Source organism: Gigantopelta aegis, chromosome 4, assembly GCF_016097555.1.
Source record: "Gigantopelta aegis isolate Gae_Host chromosome 4, Gae_host_genome, whole genome shotgun sequence".
In the NCBI taxonomy this organism is placed as follows: Eukaryota; Metazoa; Mollusca; class Gastropoda; order Neomphalida; family Peltospiridae; genus Gigantopelta; species Gigantopelta aegis.
Window position 1 is genome coordinate 22,793,188 of NC_054702.1, and position 15,000 is coordinate 22,808,187.

At 39.4% G+C, this 15,000-nt stretch overlaps 1 protein-coding gene across 1 annotated transcript in view; it reads left to right on the forward strand.

Moving 5' to 3' along the window:
• Positions 1-15,000, forward strand: part of LOC121369750 — a 121,368-nt gene that overhangs the window by 58,301 nt on the left and 48,067 nt on the right. The window contains exons 3-8 of the mRNA XM_041494807.1: positions 2,877-3,029; positions 4,105-4,168; positions 7,238-7,325; positions 9,666-9,717; positions 10,727-11,179; positions 12,015-12,224. Coding sequence (XP_041350741.1) covers positions 2,877-3,029; positions 4,105-4,168; positions 7,238-7,325; positions 9,666-9,717; positions 10,727-11,179; positions 12,015-12,224 — 1,020 coding nt within the window. The remainder of the gene's footprint in view (positions 1-2,876; positions 3,030-4,104; positions 4,169-7,237; positions 7,326-9,665; positions 9,718-10,726; positions 11,180-12,014; positions 12,225-15,000) is intronic.

The following is a 15,000-nucleotide window of genomic DNA, read 5'->3' on the forward strand; positions in this document are numbered from 1 at the left end:
CTAATACAAGTAACAATTAACCCACTGTCCTGGACAGACAGCCCAGATAGCTGAGGTATGTGCCCAGGACAGCGTGCTTGGACCGTAATTGGATATAAGCACGAAAATAAGTTGAAATGAAATGAAATGTTTTGTTTAGAATACCAGTGTCTGTATATCCATTGTGTCTTCGGTCGCGTGCTAATGTTTGTAGATGCCATTGTTCATTTCCCCGTCGGTGGGCCCATTGGGCTATTTCTCGTTCCAGCAAGTGCACCACGATTGGCATATCAAAGGCCGTGGTATGTGCTACCATGTCTGTGGGATGGTGCATATAAAAGATCCCTTGCTACTAATGTAAAATAATGTAGCGGGTTTCCTCTCTGTGACCGTGTCAAAATGACCATATGTTTGACATCCAATAGCTGATGATTAATAATCAATGTGCTCTAGTGGTGCAAAATCGTGTTTAAACCATTACAAACATTAGAATGTCAACAAATTTGTTTATATACAGATACTGATATTCTAAGCCAGGACATATGTTTAATTATGTAATATAAAGTTTGTTTTGTTTAACGACACTATTACAGCACATTGATTTATTAATCATCGGCTATTAGATGTTAAGCATTTGGTCATTTTGACATATAGTCTAAGAAATGAAATCCGCGAAAAAAAATTCATTAATAGCAAGGTATCTTTTATATGCACCGTTCCATAGACCTCTGGAAATTCATTGTACCTTTCAAACTCATTCGCTGTCCTTCATATTACAGTCCTTGTCTCTCCAACCGCGTCATGTGCTTGTTTCTTGTGATCATCTGGATAACACAACTGTCAGTTGTCAGTAGCGTGACCTTAGCTTGATAACTTCTGACATTATTAATACCAGCCTTTGATAAAAAAAATAAAATAAAAAAAATAATTGCGGAGCAATGTTGGGGTGCTTAAGTACAACTAGTGTTTGATCGACAAGTTAAAATTGAACTTCACAGTACTGGAAAATCTCACTTATTTTCTGAAAATGCATTTGGCATTCAGAGAAAATTGAATATTTATCATTTGATATGAAGCTTCGAGTTGGTACCTTTTATCTAAACCGCTACAGAGATGGTTCCAACTGATATAGTAAACAAAGATCAAAGAACACGGGATGAAGCAACAACTGTTTTAATGTAACTGATAGCTGGAGTATTAGTCGTTTTGATATTTTTAAACACTGACCAATTGCAAAAGAAAAACGTATTGAATTTCCACATTAATAACATTCTATCGATCTTCTTCGCTTGTTTTGTGGCTTTATTAGGTTTTTACTTCCAAGCAATTGGCTGTCATTGAACCTACGAGAGATCCAACGTTTCTACTGGAATTAGTGCGCTATTGATGGTTATGGTGATAATGATAACAATAAATATGATGATGATGATTGTCACAATGATGATATTGATAATAATGATGATGATTATCAAGATCAGAAGATGACTGTGATGATGATTTTAGATATTAATCTCTCTCTCTCTCTCTCTCTCTCTCTCTCTCTCTCTCTCTCTCTCTCTCTCTCTCTCACACACACACATACACACACACCACACACACACACCACACACATATACACACACATACACATACACACACACCACACACACACACCACATACACACACACACACCACACACACATACATACACACCCACACCCACCACACACACACACACCTTCCTCGCTCTTCGCTCGTTTTCCCTCGTTATTCCCACACATAATTCTGTCTCTCAATCTCTCTCTCTCTCTCTCTCTCTCTCTCTCTCTCTCTCTCTCTCTCTCTCTCTCTCTCTCTCTCTCTCTCTCTCTCTCCTCTCTCTCTCTCTCTCTCTCTCTATCTATCTCACTTACTCCCTCTCCCTCCCCTCTCTCTCTCTCTCTCTCTCTCTCTCTCTCTCTCTCTCTCTCTCTGTCTATCTCTCCTCTTTATCTCACTTACTCCCTCTCCCTCCCTCCCTCTCTCTCTCTCTCTCTCTCTCTCTCTCTCTCTCTCTCTCTCTCTCTCTCTCTCTCTCTCTCTCTCTCACACACACATACACACCCACCACACACACACACCACACACACATACACACACACATACATATACACACACACCACACACACACACCACATACACACACACACCACACACACACATACATACATACACAAACACACACACCACACCACACACACACACACACACCACACACACACACACACACACACCTTCCTCGCTCTTCGCTCGTTTTCCCTCGTTATTCCCACACATAGTTCTGTTTCTCAGTCTCTATTTCAATCTCTCTCTCTCTCTCTCTCTCTCTCTCTCTCCACCCAAAAGCCGATGTATTTTTCGTGCTGGGGTGTTGTTGAACATTCGTTCATTCATTCTCTCTCTCTAACACGCACACACACACACTCACATATACACGCGCGCACACGCACACACACAGATATATACATGTGTATATACACATACACACATACACACATATACACAGAGATTTCTAGGGGCATGAAAATGCATTGTATGCATATATTTCGTCAAACATTTCTTGTCTCAAAGAAAGATTGTATTAGTATAAGAAAAAATATGCCAATAAACATGCATTAGAAATGTCCATCAAAATGAATATACTCACAGTAGCTAATAAAATGCATTTTATTCCAGCTTAGATAAAATAATGCCTTGGATTGTCTTGTAACCAGCAATGAATCATTTTGTACTTTAACCTTTTGTCGCTCTGTATAACACTATGGGTGACTTCAGCCTACCAACAATTACAATCAACGTAATATACCTTCTGATTCATCGTTCATTAATTTTTAAGAATATTACACTGGTACTGTAACAAGTATTGTTGGTGTTTCAGTTCCGCCGGCGGAGATTGCTGGGATCATCACTGGCGGTGTCAGTGTAGTGGTTCTCACGTCAGTCGTGGCCTTTCTCTGCTGGAGATTCCCATCATGCCGTTCGCGAAGTTTCTGGGACCGCAGTCTCAAGAAAGTCATACGGAAAATATACGGTAAGGAAACTATACTGATGTCTTGGTTCAATTTATTTTCATTTTTAAAATTAATTTTTTTTTTAGTTCAGAAGATATCCTGAACTCTTTGAAATGGATTTATTGCGACACACGACGCTTTGAATTGTCACAATCTCAGTTCCAGTTCTTTTGAAATTTACACATGCAAATTGTTCATTAAATGTTCATTCGTAACATTCATTCCATTGATTCTAAATAAAGTTAAATACTTCAATAGATACTGGTTAATCCCAACTACCCCCTCCTCCCCCCCCCCCCCCCCTCTCTCTCTCTCTCTCTCTCTCTCTCTCTCTCTCTCTCTCTCTCTCTCTCTCTCTCTCTCTCTCTCTCTCTCTCTTTCTTTCTTCCCCCGTGTTGTTGTACAAGTTTAGTTTCGTTTTATTCATTATTCCGTTTCCAATTTTTTTTTTTTATCTACCTTAATTTTTGTTTTTCAAATAAATTTAATTTTAGTCGTTAAATTATCAAATTACGTTGCAAAATGATGTCATTCTCCTTCTCATTTTTTTTTTAATTACATCCTTCCACTGAAAGCGACCAGGTCAGGTCATAGGGTTTTACGTGCACATTCAGAGCAAGCTGTTGTAGCGCACGCCTGTCGTGGGCACAAGAGCCGGCCTTGGCCGGCCCCTGCGTCCATGACAGGATGGGATGGGAACTCTATTTACGTGCCCATATCCACAGAGGTTCAGGCACGCCCACCTCGGATTTAGCCTCTGACTTCGCCAGTGACCAATTCCGGGGCAGGAGGGGGGAGGGGGAAGGGGGAATAAAATATGAAGGGGAGTAATTTAGAAACGTGGTCTGACCACTTACGGCAAAACATAAAATAAAAAGGGGACTTAAGAATTTAAACTAGTTTTAATTTAAATTAATAAAAAAAAATTTTTAGAAGCATCAATTCAATACAGCTAGCTCAGGTTATATAGTTACAATTAGTATTTAGAAGGTGCAATATATTTTTCAGTCGGGCTAGTCTAAAAAACTAATATAATAAAAATAAATAATATAGTATTTATTAATAATAATACATTTAATTACTTATAATCTTAAGCCCTGGAGGAACAAGGATTGGCAAAGGGGGAGCATCGCGCCCAATCCAGTCCGCACTCAAACAGGCGGGTAGCCCAGTTCGGCTGATCCGGATTTCCATGGGGTGGAGGTTCCGGGGGAGGGAGGCCTCCTACCAGGCATTCTATCGGCCCAAACTGCCTACGCCCTAGCGCACCCAAACAGCACCCTACCACGGCGTCCCCCCCCCCCCCCATCCCACCACCTCCAAGTTATCCATGTAGCACAGTAGGGCAGTATTTAGGTTGATGATGGTATAGGGGAAGGAAGGGAGGGAATGATAGGATAGGAGCGATGATGATAGTGAGAGCCCGCCAGGCGCCGTCCGGAGTGGTGGTGAAACGTATTGTTGAGGAGAAAACAGCTGGCCAGGTTGAGAGGTGTCCTCGCCGAGTTCCTCAAGCATTCGTGAGCTCTACACCCGGAAGGGTGCGTCCCCTATACGCATGACAAAGTCATTGCTATATGAGCCTCGGGATCACCCAGGTGACCACTAATCGTTAAGTGGGTGACTCCAAGTACCGGCCAGGTTTCTTTTTTTAAATATCTTAGTAGATGACCGATCAAGTTAATCATGACAGGATGAAAGCGACCGATCTGTTAGCCTTTTTTATGGACAATGAACCGAGGGATAATCCACATGCTATTTCTGAACCACATGGATAGTGTTCTGTCACCACCGCTTCGCTCTGCAGCTCTTCTTAATTAGGGTAGCTAGAAACAGGCATACATATGTCAGACCTGCCTCGCTGGTGTAGTGGTTAAGCCAGCGGACAAAATGCTAGTAGGTACCTGCTCCAACCCAGAGCGAATTTTAACGACCAATGGGTAGGTATTTGGGTGTAAGACCACTACACCCTCTTCTCACTCACTAACCACTAAGTTGACTAACCCCCTGTTCTGGACAGACAGCACAGATAGCTGATGTGTGTGTGTGTGTGTGTGTGTGTGTGTGTGTGTGTGTGTGTGTGTGCCCAGGACAGCGTGCTTGAACCTTAATTGAATACTAGTATTATAAGCACGAAAATAAGTTCAAATGACATGTGCCAGATGCGCAGCGGTAAATGCGCAGTTCAGCCCACACACCGCTACTCTGGGGCGTTCAAGGACAAAGAGGAAAGCGGAGATAACAAACTTCATCATCATCATCATCATCTCTTTCTTCGGCTTTCCGCTGATTGAGATCGACTGAAAAATATATAACCTGTGTCCAGCTGCCTGTCAGTGTTATAAGCTAATGGACTTACTACTTCCTAACAACCATCCCTTTTGTTTAGCACGCGAGAGGCTAAGTGCATCCTGTTTTGTCACGTGGTCCGTTGGAATGGCAGTCACATGAAAGCAAGCCTTGTCCGTGGGTTTGGACAGATGGATTAAGCGGACTGTGTGATGTCTGCATTGGGCAGCTATTTCCGGCCGTCTCGGAGGGGGTGCCAGACAGGCATGTCGAAATGTTCGCTGGCTGTAAACACACGCCAAACAGTTGACTGACTGATTGATTGATCGGACCACTCAGTCAGATACTGGCCTGGTATCCATCATTCCATGGCTTAAAATAATTGTGGGTGTAGGGATGCTGTCAAAAACAAAACTATCAGGAAGAAGTAATGTATTGTCTTTGCTTGCTCACTGGACTGAATTAGCCAGCTTTTGCACGGTGCTAGAGAAATCTGTCTAGCACCCCGAAGCTGGATGATTTCTACATACGCGTGGCGTCATAACTCATGTTTTACAACGATTGACGTCATAATTCATGTTTTACAACTATTGATGTCATATCTCATGTTTTACGACGATTGACGTCATAACTCATGGTTTTCATAATTCTGTTTGCCATTTAACGTTGTATCATTGTTTTATATATTTAAACAAATTAATATTTTCAACTTTATATTTAATGATAACTTGTTACATTTTCATGTCGTTGCATAATGTGAACTATACATTTTCCGCGTATGATTAAATGAGTTTGCAGGTGGAATGTTTACGAATCGTTCTACAATAAGCAAACCGTAGCTTACAAAATTAATGTCTTGTTACTGTAATTAAATGGGTAACAAAAACAATCAATCACGGTTGTGAGGTATAGATAAGGCAGTTCCAACTCTCGGGACAAAATGTTTTGTCCCTCGGGTTGGAATTGCCTTATCTATACCTCACAACGGTGATAAATTCTATTATTCCATCTAGAAAAGGAGTGCATCTTTGCTTTGTTTTATTTATCGGTTGGAGGCATCTCCTCCCTGCCCCCACCACCACCACCACATTTCATTTATTATTATTATTGTGCTTATATTCAATTAAGGTTCAAGCACGCTGTCCTCGGCCCCACCACCCTTATAAGTGTCAGAGTGCCCGGAAGTGGGGGGGATACATGCCTGAATATTTTGAAGACAGTGGCACGTTAATAGGTCCAAGGACAGACGTGTCATATCGTTCCAGGGAAGTGCGAAATCAGTGGTTCAAATCCCAACAAGGCTGGACCACACTTTCATACATTTGTTACTCATCTCTGTCCGTGACTGTCTTTGTTTAAATTTTTAATTTTGTCATCGATTCTAGTCTTGTTTCGACTCTGGTCTATCAGTTTCTCATGACTGTTCTGAACTGCCTACACCGCCATTTTTCTTACTAGCCTCAACCTTTTTTCCACGGCGTTGTACGTCCTTGAACCCATGTGCCATTATCATCCTCTGCCACTAAAACCTACCGAACGCGAGAGCCACCAACTAAGCAAAAGGTAACTTGAGACCTTTTGCTCAGCTGGTACAATGTAAATATCATGTGTAGTAGACTTAACAATGCTGGTGTGACCCTACTGCACCAACTAATGACCACCGGTGATAGGGGAATAATGGTGGTGGTCACAGAATCATCTTCTGTGATTGAATTAAGACTCTCCAAGGTGATTAGCTAGACTACGCCCATAGCAAATGCTGACTGGAAACACTTCTTGTCCCGGAATTGGTCACTGGCGATTTCAGAGGCCAAATCCGGGATGGGTGTGCCTGAACCTTAAGTGGATAGGGTCACGTAAATAGAGTCCCCAGTCAGCCAGATTGGAAAAAAACACGTCTGTAAAACAGGTAGCTACATGAGGTAATCACCATTCGCAGTTACAGAGACAAGGACTGGGACGTGACAGTGAAGGAGTTGCCAGATTGGGAAGAAATTATATGGAATCTAACTCAGAGAAACGAAATGGTATTTTTATTCAGCTTCACGCATGCCCTCATCTAAAAGCAGCACTTACTAGAGGAAACATGCCATGGACTAACCAGTTCATCATCAACATATTATGGTTGTCATGTATGTCTCTCTATGCACGTGCATGTCTTGCCATCGTCAGTTTGTTTGATGATGCTGATAATTTATAATTATGCTAGTATTTAATTGATATTTGTCTTTGGCACACAGACCAGGGCCCCGTTCCACAAAGGAATCTTAGCACTAAGATCACCCTAAGTGCATAACTACCTTATAAACTTAAGGTTATCGCAGCGCTAAGATTGGTCCGTGGAACGGGGCCCTGTTCAGGACGATTTGCAATGTATTCTGACAAAAGCCCATCTCTCACCATATTGCATAGGCATGCATTATGTATGTAGATTATACGTACAGTGTATCCGTACGTTCTGCTCTAGCATTACCACACTGGTATACTCAGCCGAAACTCAAATCCACTACTTTTATATCGGCAATTAACCGCTACACAAAACCACGACACAGGAAATAATAGATGCTTTTTCGCGATTCTTGCGATAGTGGCGAACGCTTTTTCTTTCCCGAGCTGTGTTTTTGGCGTATTGCATTGTTGTTGGAGTGGCTTTATTACCATGGGGTATTTTCCTCCTCGTTCGGTGCGCACAATCACTTTTGATAATTTGATATTGCCTCTGGAGTTTTTTGGGTTTTATAAAATCTGAAAGTGTAATTTCCTGTCGTTCGGAGAAAGCTCCGAGATATATGACATGGACTTTATTTTCTTTGTTGTTGCTTTTTATATCGACTGTCATGGATTAATTCTGTTCTTCGAGATGAACCATTACTGACTTTTGCTTCGTGATGACACTTTGTTATTGCAAAGTGTGCCCAGGGTATGGAAAAACGTGAAGACTCACCCCTGAAGACCAAACTCTCTGAGACCCTGTCTAAGACCTCCAAAAGATGGCAGACTTCATCATCGCATCCGGATTACTGATATGACGGCCAAAGCCGGCCTCGGTGGTGTCGTTGTTAAGCCATCGGACATAAGGCTGGTAGTACAGGGTTCGCAACTTGGTACCGGCTCCTACCCAGAGCGAGTTTTAACGACTCAATGGGTAGGTGTAAAGCCACTACACCCTCTTCTCTCTTACTAACCACTAGCAACTAACAACTAGCACACTATCCTGGACAGACAGCCCAGATAACATAAATTGAAATGAAATGAATGACGGCCATAAAATGATTTAATGAAGAAGGGGAACAAGACGAATTTTCAGCATAAAGTCAAAGTCTTCCCTGGTAGACATTTGGCTTAAATAATACTATATTCCCTATCTACTAGCTTATAGATTCAAATGTCCGGGCAAACATCTAAAGCAGAGTCATACTGAATGAGGGGCATAACTGATAACAACATTATCCACCGAACATATTCGGATAAAAATAACAAACTGTGTCCTATCGCCTTTTATAAAACAACGATTTATTGTTCTTAAACACTATAAACCAACCCTACCTTTAAACGTGGCATGGGTACAAAAGATTGGAAATGGGAATGGCACAGCTGTTTGGTCGTCTTTCCTGAGTCTCGCAAGTCTAAACATGATAATAATAATAAGATGCAAAAACAAGCCAATGGACTGGGTTATTATTATTTTGTTTTACTATTAATCAAGTTATATTAACTGCAAACTGGTAATACTATTAGCTCTGGTTAAGCTAACTCCAGCCATTTTATTGTCTGCTATTTTCATTACTTCTTCCAGTAATTAATCAGAGCTCGGCAATGCACGGCATCATCTGTATCACTTAACGTCAACAGTGTAATCTTAATCACCTGCTATACAGCACCATCAGCAAACTATACCCTCGATGTCGTCGTCAAAGGGGGCGGGACGTAGCCCAGTGGTAAAGCGCTCGCTCGATGCGCAGTCGGTCTGGGATCGATCCCCGTCGATGGGCCCATTGGGCTATTTCTCGTTCCAGTCAGTGCACCACGACTGGCATATCAAAGGCTGTGGTATGTACTACCCTGTCTGTGGGATGGTGCATATAAAAGATCCCTTGCGGTTAATCGAAAAGAGTAGCCCATGAAGTAGTTACAGCGGGTTTCCTCTCTCAATATATGTGTGGTCCTTAACCAATTGTCTGACGCCATATAACCGTAAATAAAATGTTTTGAGTGCGCCGTTAAATAAAACATTTCTTTCCTCCCTTCCTTCGTTCCTTCTTTCGTCGTCAAAACACAGTGTTAAATACACACCTGTAAGACACGAATAGTAACAAGGAGAGATATCGTATGTCGTGTCAATATTTGTGCTACTCATTCTTTTTCAGATACAAGACCCGCGTGACGTCATCAAAGCAAATAACATGTCATACAACTTCCGTATGTCATCACGATCAGTCTCATTCGATTGACAGGGGATACCTTTTTCACTCCCCTCTTGATACAAGCAGCAATCTTCTAGTTTCTATTTTGGATCTTGGTGTGTTTGAATTAGGTTTTTATTTCAGCTATTGGGTGTCGTGAGTGTACGTTTTTGGATAAAGCTCCTCGCGAGAAAAACAATAACAAACGTAAAATAACAGAGGTGTCATTTTATGGTAATCATTCCTTTCCCGATACCAGAACTGTATGACGTCATCAAAACAAATAACATGTCATACTATTTCCGTTTGTAGTCACGATCGTCAACTCGATCAATTGATAGGGGATACTTTTCATTTCTCTCTTGTTAGTAACAGCAATCCTTTACTTTCTATTCTGGATTTTTGTCTGTTTGGGTTAGGTATTATTACAGATCTTGAATGTCGCAAAACTACGTCAAGAATAAGGTTGTCCGCGATAAAAACAACGACAAACTTAAAATAGCAGATGGCAAGGCAGGATGTGGTCTCCGATTGTGGTACAGTCCATGCAGTGTTCCGTAATTGTATACATATTACGCCTATGGCAGAGTTATATGTGGTCTCTCCTCACCTTTTTTTTTCAGTCAATATATCGCATGGTGCTTAAAACAAAAACGTTCTGAGAATCGAAATCAAATATTTTATAAACACATACACACGCAAGCGCACGCACGCACAAGAACACATATGTTATGCTATGCTATGCTATGCTATGCTATGCTATAATACTATGTTATGCTAAGTTTCGCTATGCTATTCTATGCTATACATACATACATACATACGCACACATACATACGCAAACATACATACGCACACATACATACATACCTATATGTGCGGGTGTGTAAATACGTAAATATGTGTCTCTTTCCCATGCACAGATGATGACATTCCAGTTTTAACTTGCTCTGATGGGCATGTAGAACATTGAAAATGTGTACATAATGTTGTTGTTTTTTTTTTTTTTTTTGTTTTTTTTTAAGGAAAATGTCGAAAGAAGCCAAAGAAAGAAGAGAAGAAAAGTTTGATCGTTGGACCTATGCTTCGAAAACGAAGCCGAGATGACCCGCCATTTGTTGTTCCCCAAATCTTTGTCGACTACGGAAGCAGACGAACGTCTTATGCGTCTGCTTCCGATCACGTGATGCTTGGTGCCCTTGCCCTTGACCTTCGTCGAGGGTCGAGCAGTAGTTGTGGTAGCAGACGGACATCACTCGCGTCGGATTCCGACAGGCGGGGATCGGCTAGTAGCCTCTGTAGTCGGAGGACTTCGTTTGCTTCCGACACTGATCGGCGTGGTTCGGCCAGCAGCATGGGGAGTCGTAGGACTTCGATCTTTTCCGACCCGTCCGATCGACGAGGCTCGGCGAGCAGTCGCAGTAGCAGAAAAGGATCAGATGGTAGCCGAATTGACGACACCGATGTATCATTCGCAGGTAATGACGATTCCACCTAAATTTAATCATTGTCATTCTAAATTGATTTTCTTGCTTTTATCCAATTAAGTTTCAAAAAGTCTGTCCTGGGCACACATATTTATTTCGGCCGTCCATCCAGGTTTAAAAGTGAGTTATAATACTAATAGGTTAGTGAGAGAAAAGTCAGTATAAGTGATTATACTCAGTGGCGGATCCAGAAAATCTATTTAGGTTTAACGAGAGTTGCTTCCCTTTCTGAACCCATCGAAGTAAAGAAAAGTACTATTTTAAAGAGATATATTTCGGACATATATATTTTTCTCCCCATTCTACCAGTATTCCAGAACATGCACGTATCAGTAGTCATGGTATATACTATCCTGTGCACATGAAAGATTCATTAATGCCTACAAAAAAGAGTAGCCATATGCTGGAAGTTCTTGTTGCCTTTTATTAGCAAGCATCAAATGTGGGTGTGGGTGGGTAATTTTGGGCATGCCTCCATCAGAGAACTGTTCAAGCATGCCTGCCGTGGGCACAACCTTTGACTTGTCATCAAATGTCGTCGTTACTGTTTTTATTAGACACCTAATTAACAATGTTAAACAGACCTCTTTTCATAAGCTATTTTCTTACAACACATTTTACCACTATGATGAAGATCTACAGCAATTTGTATGTGCGCAGAAACACACGCCCTACGCCCTTCTAAAAACAGTCCAGCAGCTTGTTGGACTAATTGTTAGTCCAATTAGTAAGAATAACCTGTTGATCCAATATGTCTGTATATGTATTTGACTTTTTGACCCTGCGCGACTGCTGATGTGCTAATTAAGTTGATATTCGTGCTCAGATTTCTCCGACTCGGAACCCGTGGATTGCGAAGACTTGTCGCGTGCCCTGGTCAGACGAAAGATGTCCTCGAGCCGCCGCACGAGCATCGACACCCAGGGGATGAGCTACAGCAGCATGAGGGAGGAGGTTAAGAAAGGGATGCCGCCCTACAGACGGAGCCACTCCTGGGCGGAGATCCAGAGGCCGGCCAAGGTCCTCCCACAAGAAGGTAAAGATGACGTATCTCACAACTGATTCTCGAGGATTAGCTTGTGCATAGTTTTAAAGGGACTGAAGTTGCCCGTTCCCGATGTTTTCGACTACCCGTTTTCCTCTAAAATTACGACAAAGCCTTTTCAACGACTACAATGACATATATATGTATATTAAATGCATGTTTTTGTCCATATATCCAATGCGTTTTCCAATGTGTTCCTGGGCCCGTGCTTATAAAACGTGTAGAGTCCAGATTCAATATCTAAACACGCCACACACATACAATTTGCATGGCGTTGTCATGACATTAGTGTGTCTCAGACTCTATTAGTCTCGAGTCTAGACTCTAAACGTTTTATAAACTTTATTAAAGTCTAGACTTTAAGGTTTATAAGCACGGGGCCAGATCGTACTAGTGTTTCTAGTAAGCCCACACTTGGTTGTATCTACCAATAACTTCAGTGCGAAAAACAAATATATTAGGAAGTAAAATGAAGTTAAACACATTGTTTACGCATACACTGGTAATCAAAATGAGAACAAGTATCTAATGTATAATGTTAATCGTTGAAAGGGCTCCTTAAAATGATCAATACTTTTCCACTTTGAATTGATAGACTAGTATGTTTTAAATGGTTACATTTAATATTATTTTGCACAAATTCACAAATGTTTTGCCTTACAGTTTGTCTATGTTTTGCATTTTGAACTGTTATATTTAAATTTCGTCCGTCTAAATGCATTTTCTTGTCCATATATCCAATACGTTTTCCAATGTGTTCCTGGGCCTGTGCTTATAAAACGTGTAGAGTCCAGATTCAATCTCTAATGACGTCATCATTTAAAATAATAAATGTATGTTTTGCATAATAATTTACACCTTTAAATAATTAATTAATTAATTAATTAATTAATTAATAAGCGTTTACATACAGTTATACTTTGTATTATTCACAAATATTTTCCTTTTAGTTGCTTTTTGTTATACACTTCAGATGTGTAAATATGTTTAACTGCTTACATTCACATGTGTGCTTCATTTTTAATTTTTAAATGTTTAGAGTTTTTAAATTGGTCAAAATTTTAAAGGGACATTCCTAAGTTTGCTGCACTTTTTAAGATGTTATCGACTAACAGTCTTTTCAACGATTGTAATTACATATCAAATATATTTTTCTGCATAAATATTGGTGGTTGTATATTAAACGTGTTTCTGATCGTTCTAATATTTGTACTAGGTTAAATTTTATTTTATTTCCTAAAATCCAGTTTGGGCTCCACACAAATATTAAGATGACCAGAAACACATTGAATATACAGACACTGATATTCTAAACAAGAAAATATATTTAATATGTAAGTTTAATCGTAGAAATATTTTATTAGTCGGAAATATCTTACAGTGCAACTCGGGAATGTCCCTTTAATGAAGCAATGTTTTGTACTATTTAAGTAATATATATATATATATATATATATATATATATATATATATATATATATATATATATATATATATATATATATATACTTCTCACTGTCGTAATTTATAAATACTTTGCACTTTATAGACGTTGATTGTAGTTATTAGGCAGCTTAATTATTGTGAGTGTTTGCCTCTTGTGGCTTTTTAACCATTAACTTACGACATTTTGATTATATTATTAATTTTGAGAAGTCCAGTGTGTTTCTGGTTCTCCGTAAACTCAAAATATTTTTAGCGAAACAAAAAGGTACGTATTTCTGAGATTAGGGCCATATAGCTTCAAATTGATAATGTTTGAAGCGTTGACAAACTGTCTGTGTTTGGAATTTAAATTCGCAAATGTTTTGGCTTTTAAAATGATTTTTTTTTTTAAACTTTAGAAATTAGATGTGTTTTGAACTGTTTACATTCAACCGTATTCTTTTAAATTCATAAATAATTTTCTTTTTAAATGAGTAAATATTTTCTGCTTTAATCAATGTGTTACAATATTTAGATTAATATATTGTATGTTTTTAGTTATTTATTAAGTAATCATTTTGCTTTAAATAACAAATGTTTTGCAAAGTTTAGATTATTAAATGTTTCCACATATACTGATAAAAAGATACATTGCAAATATTTCAAATCATACATGTTTAGCACTTTTTTAAATTGACAAATACTTTTCACTTTCGTTTCATTAATATTTAGTACCGTTTAAACTGATCAATATTCTGCATTGTTTAAGTGAGAAATAGAAGAAAATGTACCTACAAGTATTCCACATGTAGTCTCCACTTTTATCATTATTAACGGTTCAAGTATAATGGAAATGTACTCTAGAGCTTTGATAATGACGCCAATGTAGTTATTACTTATGGTAATGGATTTTTTAAACAAAATGATCGCTGCTAGATGTATTTCAGTATTTAGATTACCTTCAAGCCAAGTTAATCTCTCAGAACAAATGTTGCCCACAATACACCAACGCCAGACGTCTGTGGACATAATATGTTGCACTGATATAATGATTTTCTTCAAAATTCAAATAAAATGGACTGTGTTTAAAACCATTTCTAAGAAAGTATTTATTTTGGTTAGTATTTGTTAAATAGATGAAGACTGTATTGGGAATAATGTTCAGTAGCAGTGCTGCCTCATTGTTAGCAAATATAGACGGCCGCAATACGGATTAACTCATCTTGATAAATTTACTTTTAACAAAAATGAAAGCTATCGATTGAATGTATCATAGATCCTCTCAAAATCTTTGTGGTCCTTAACCATATGTCTGACGCCATATAACCGTAAATAAAAATGT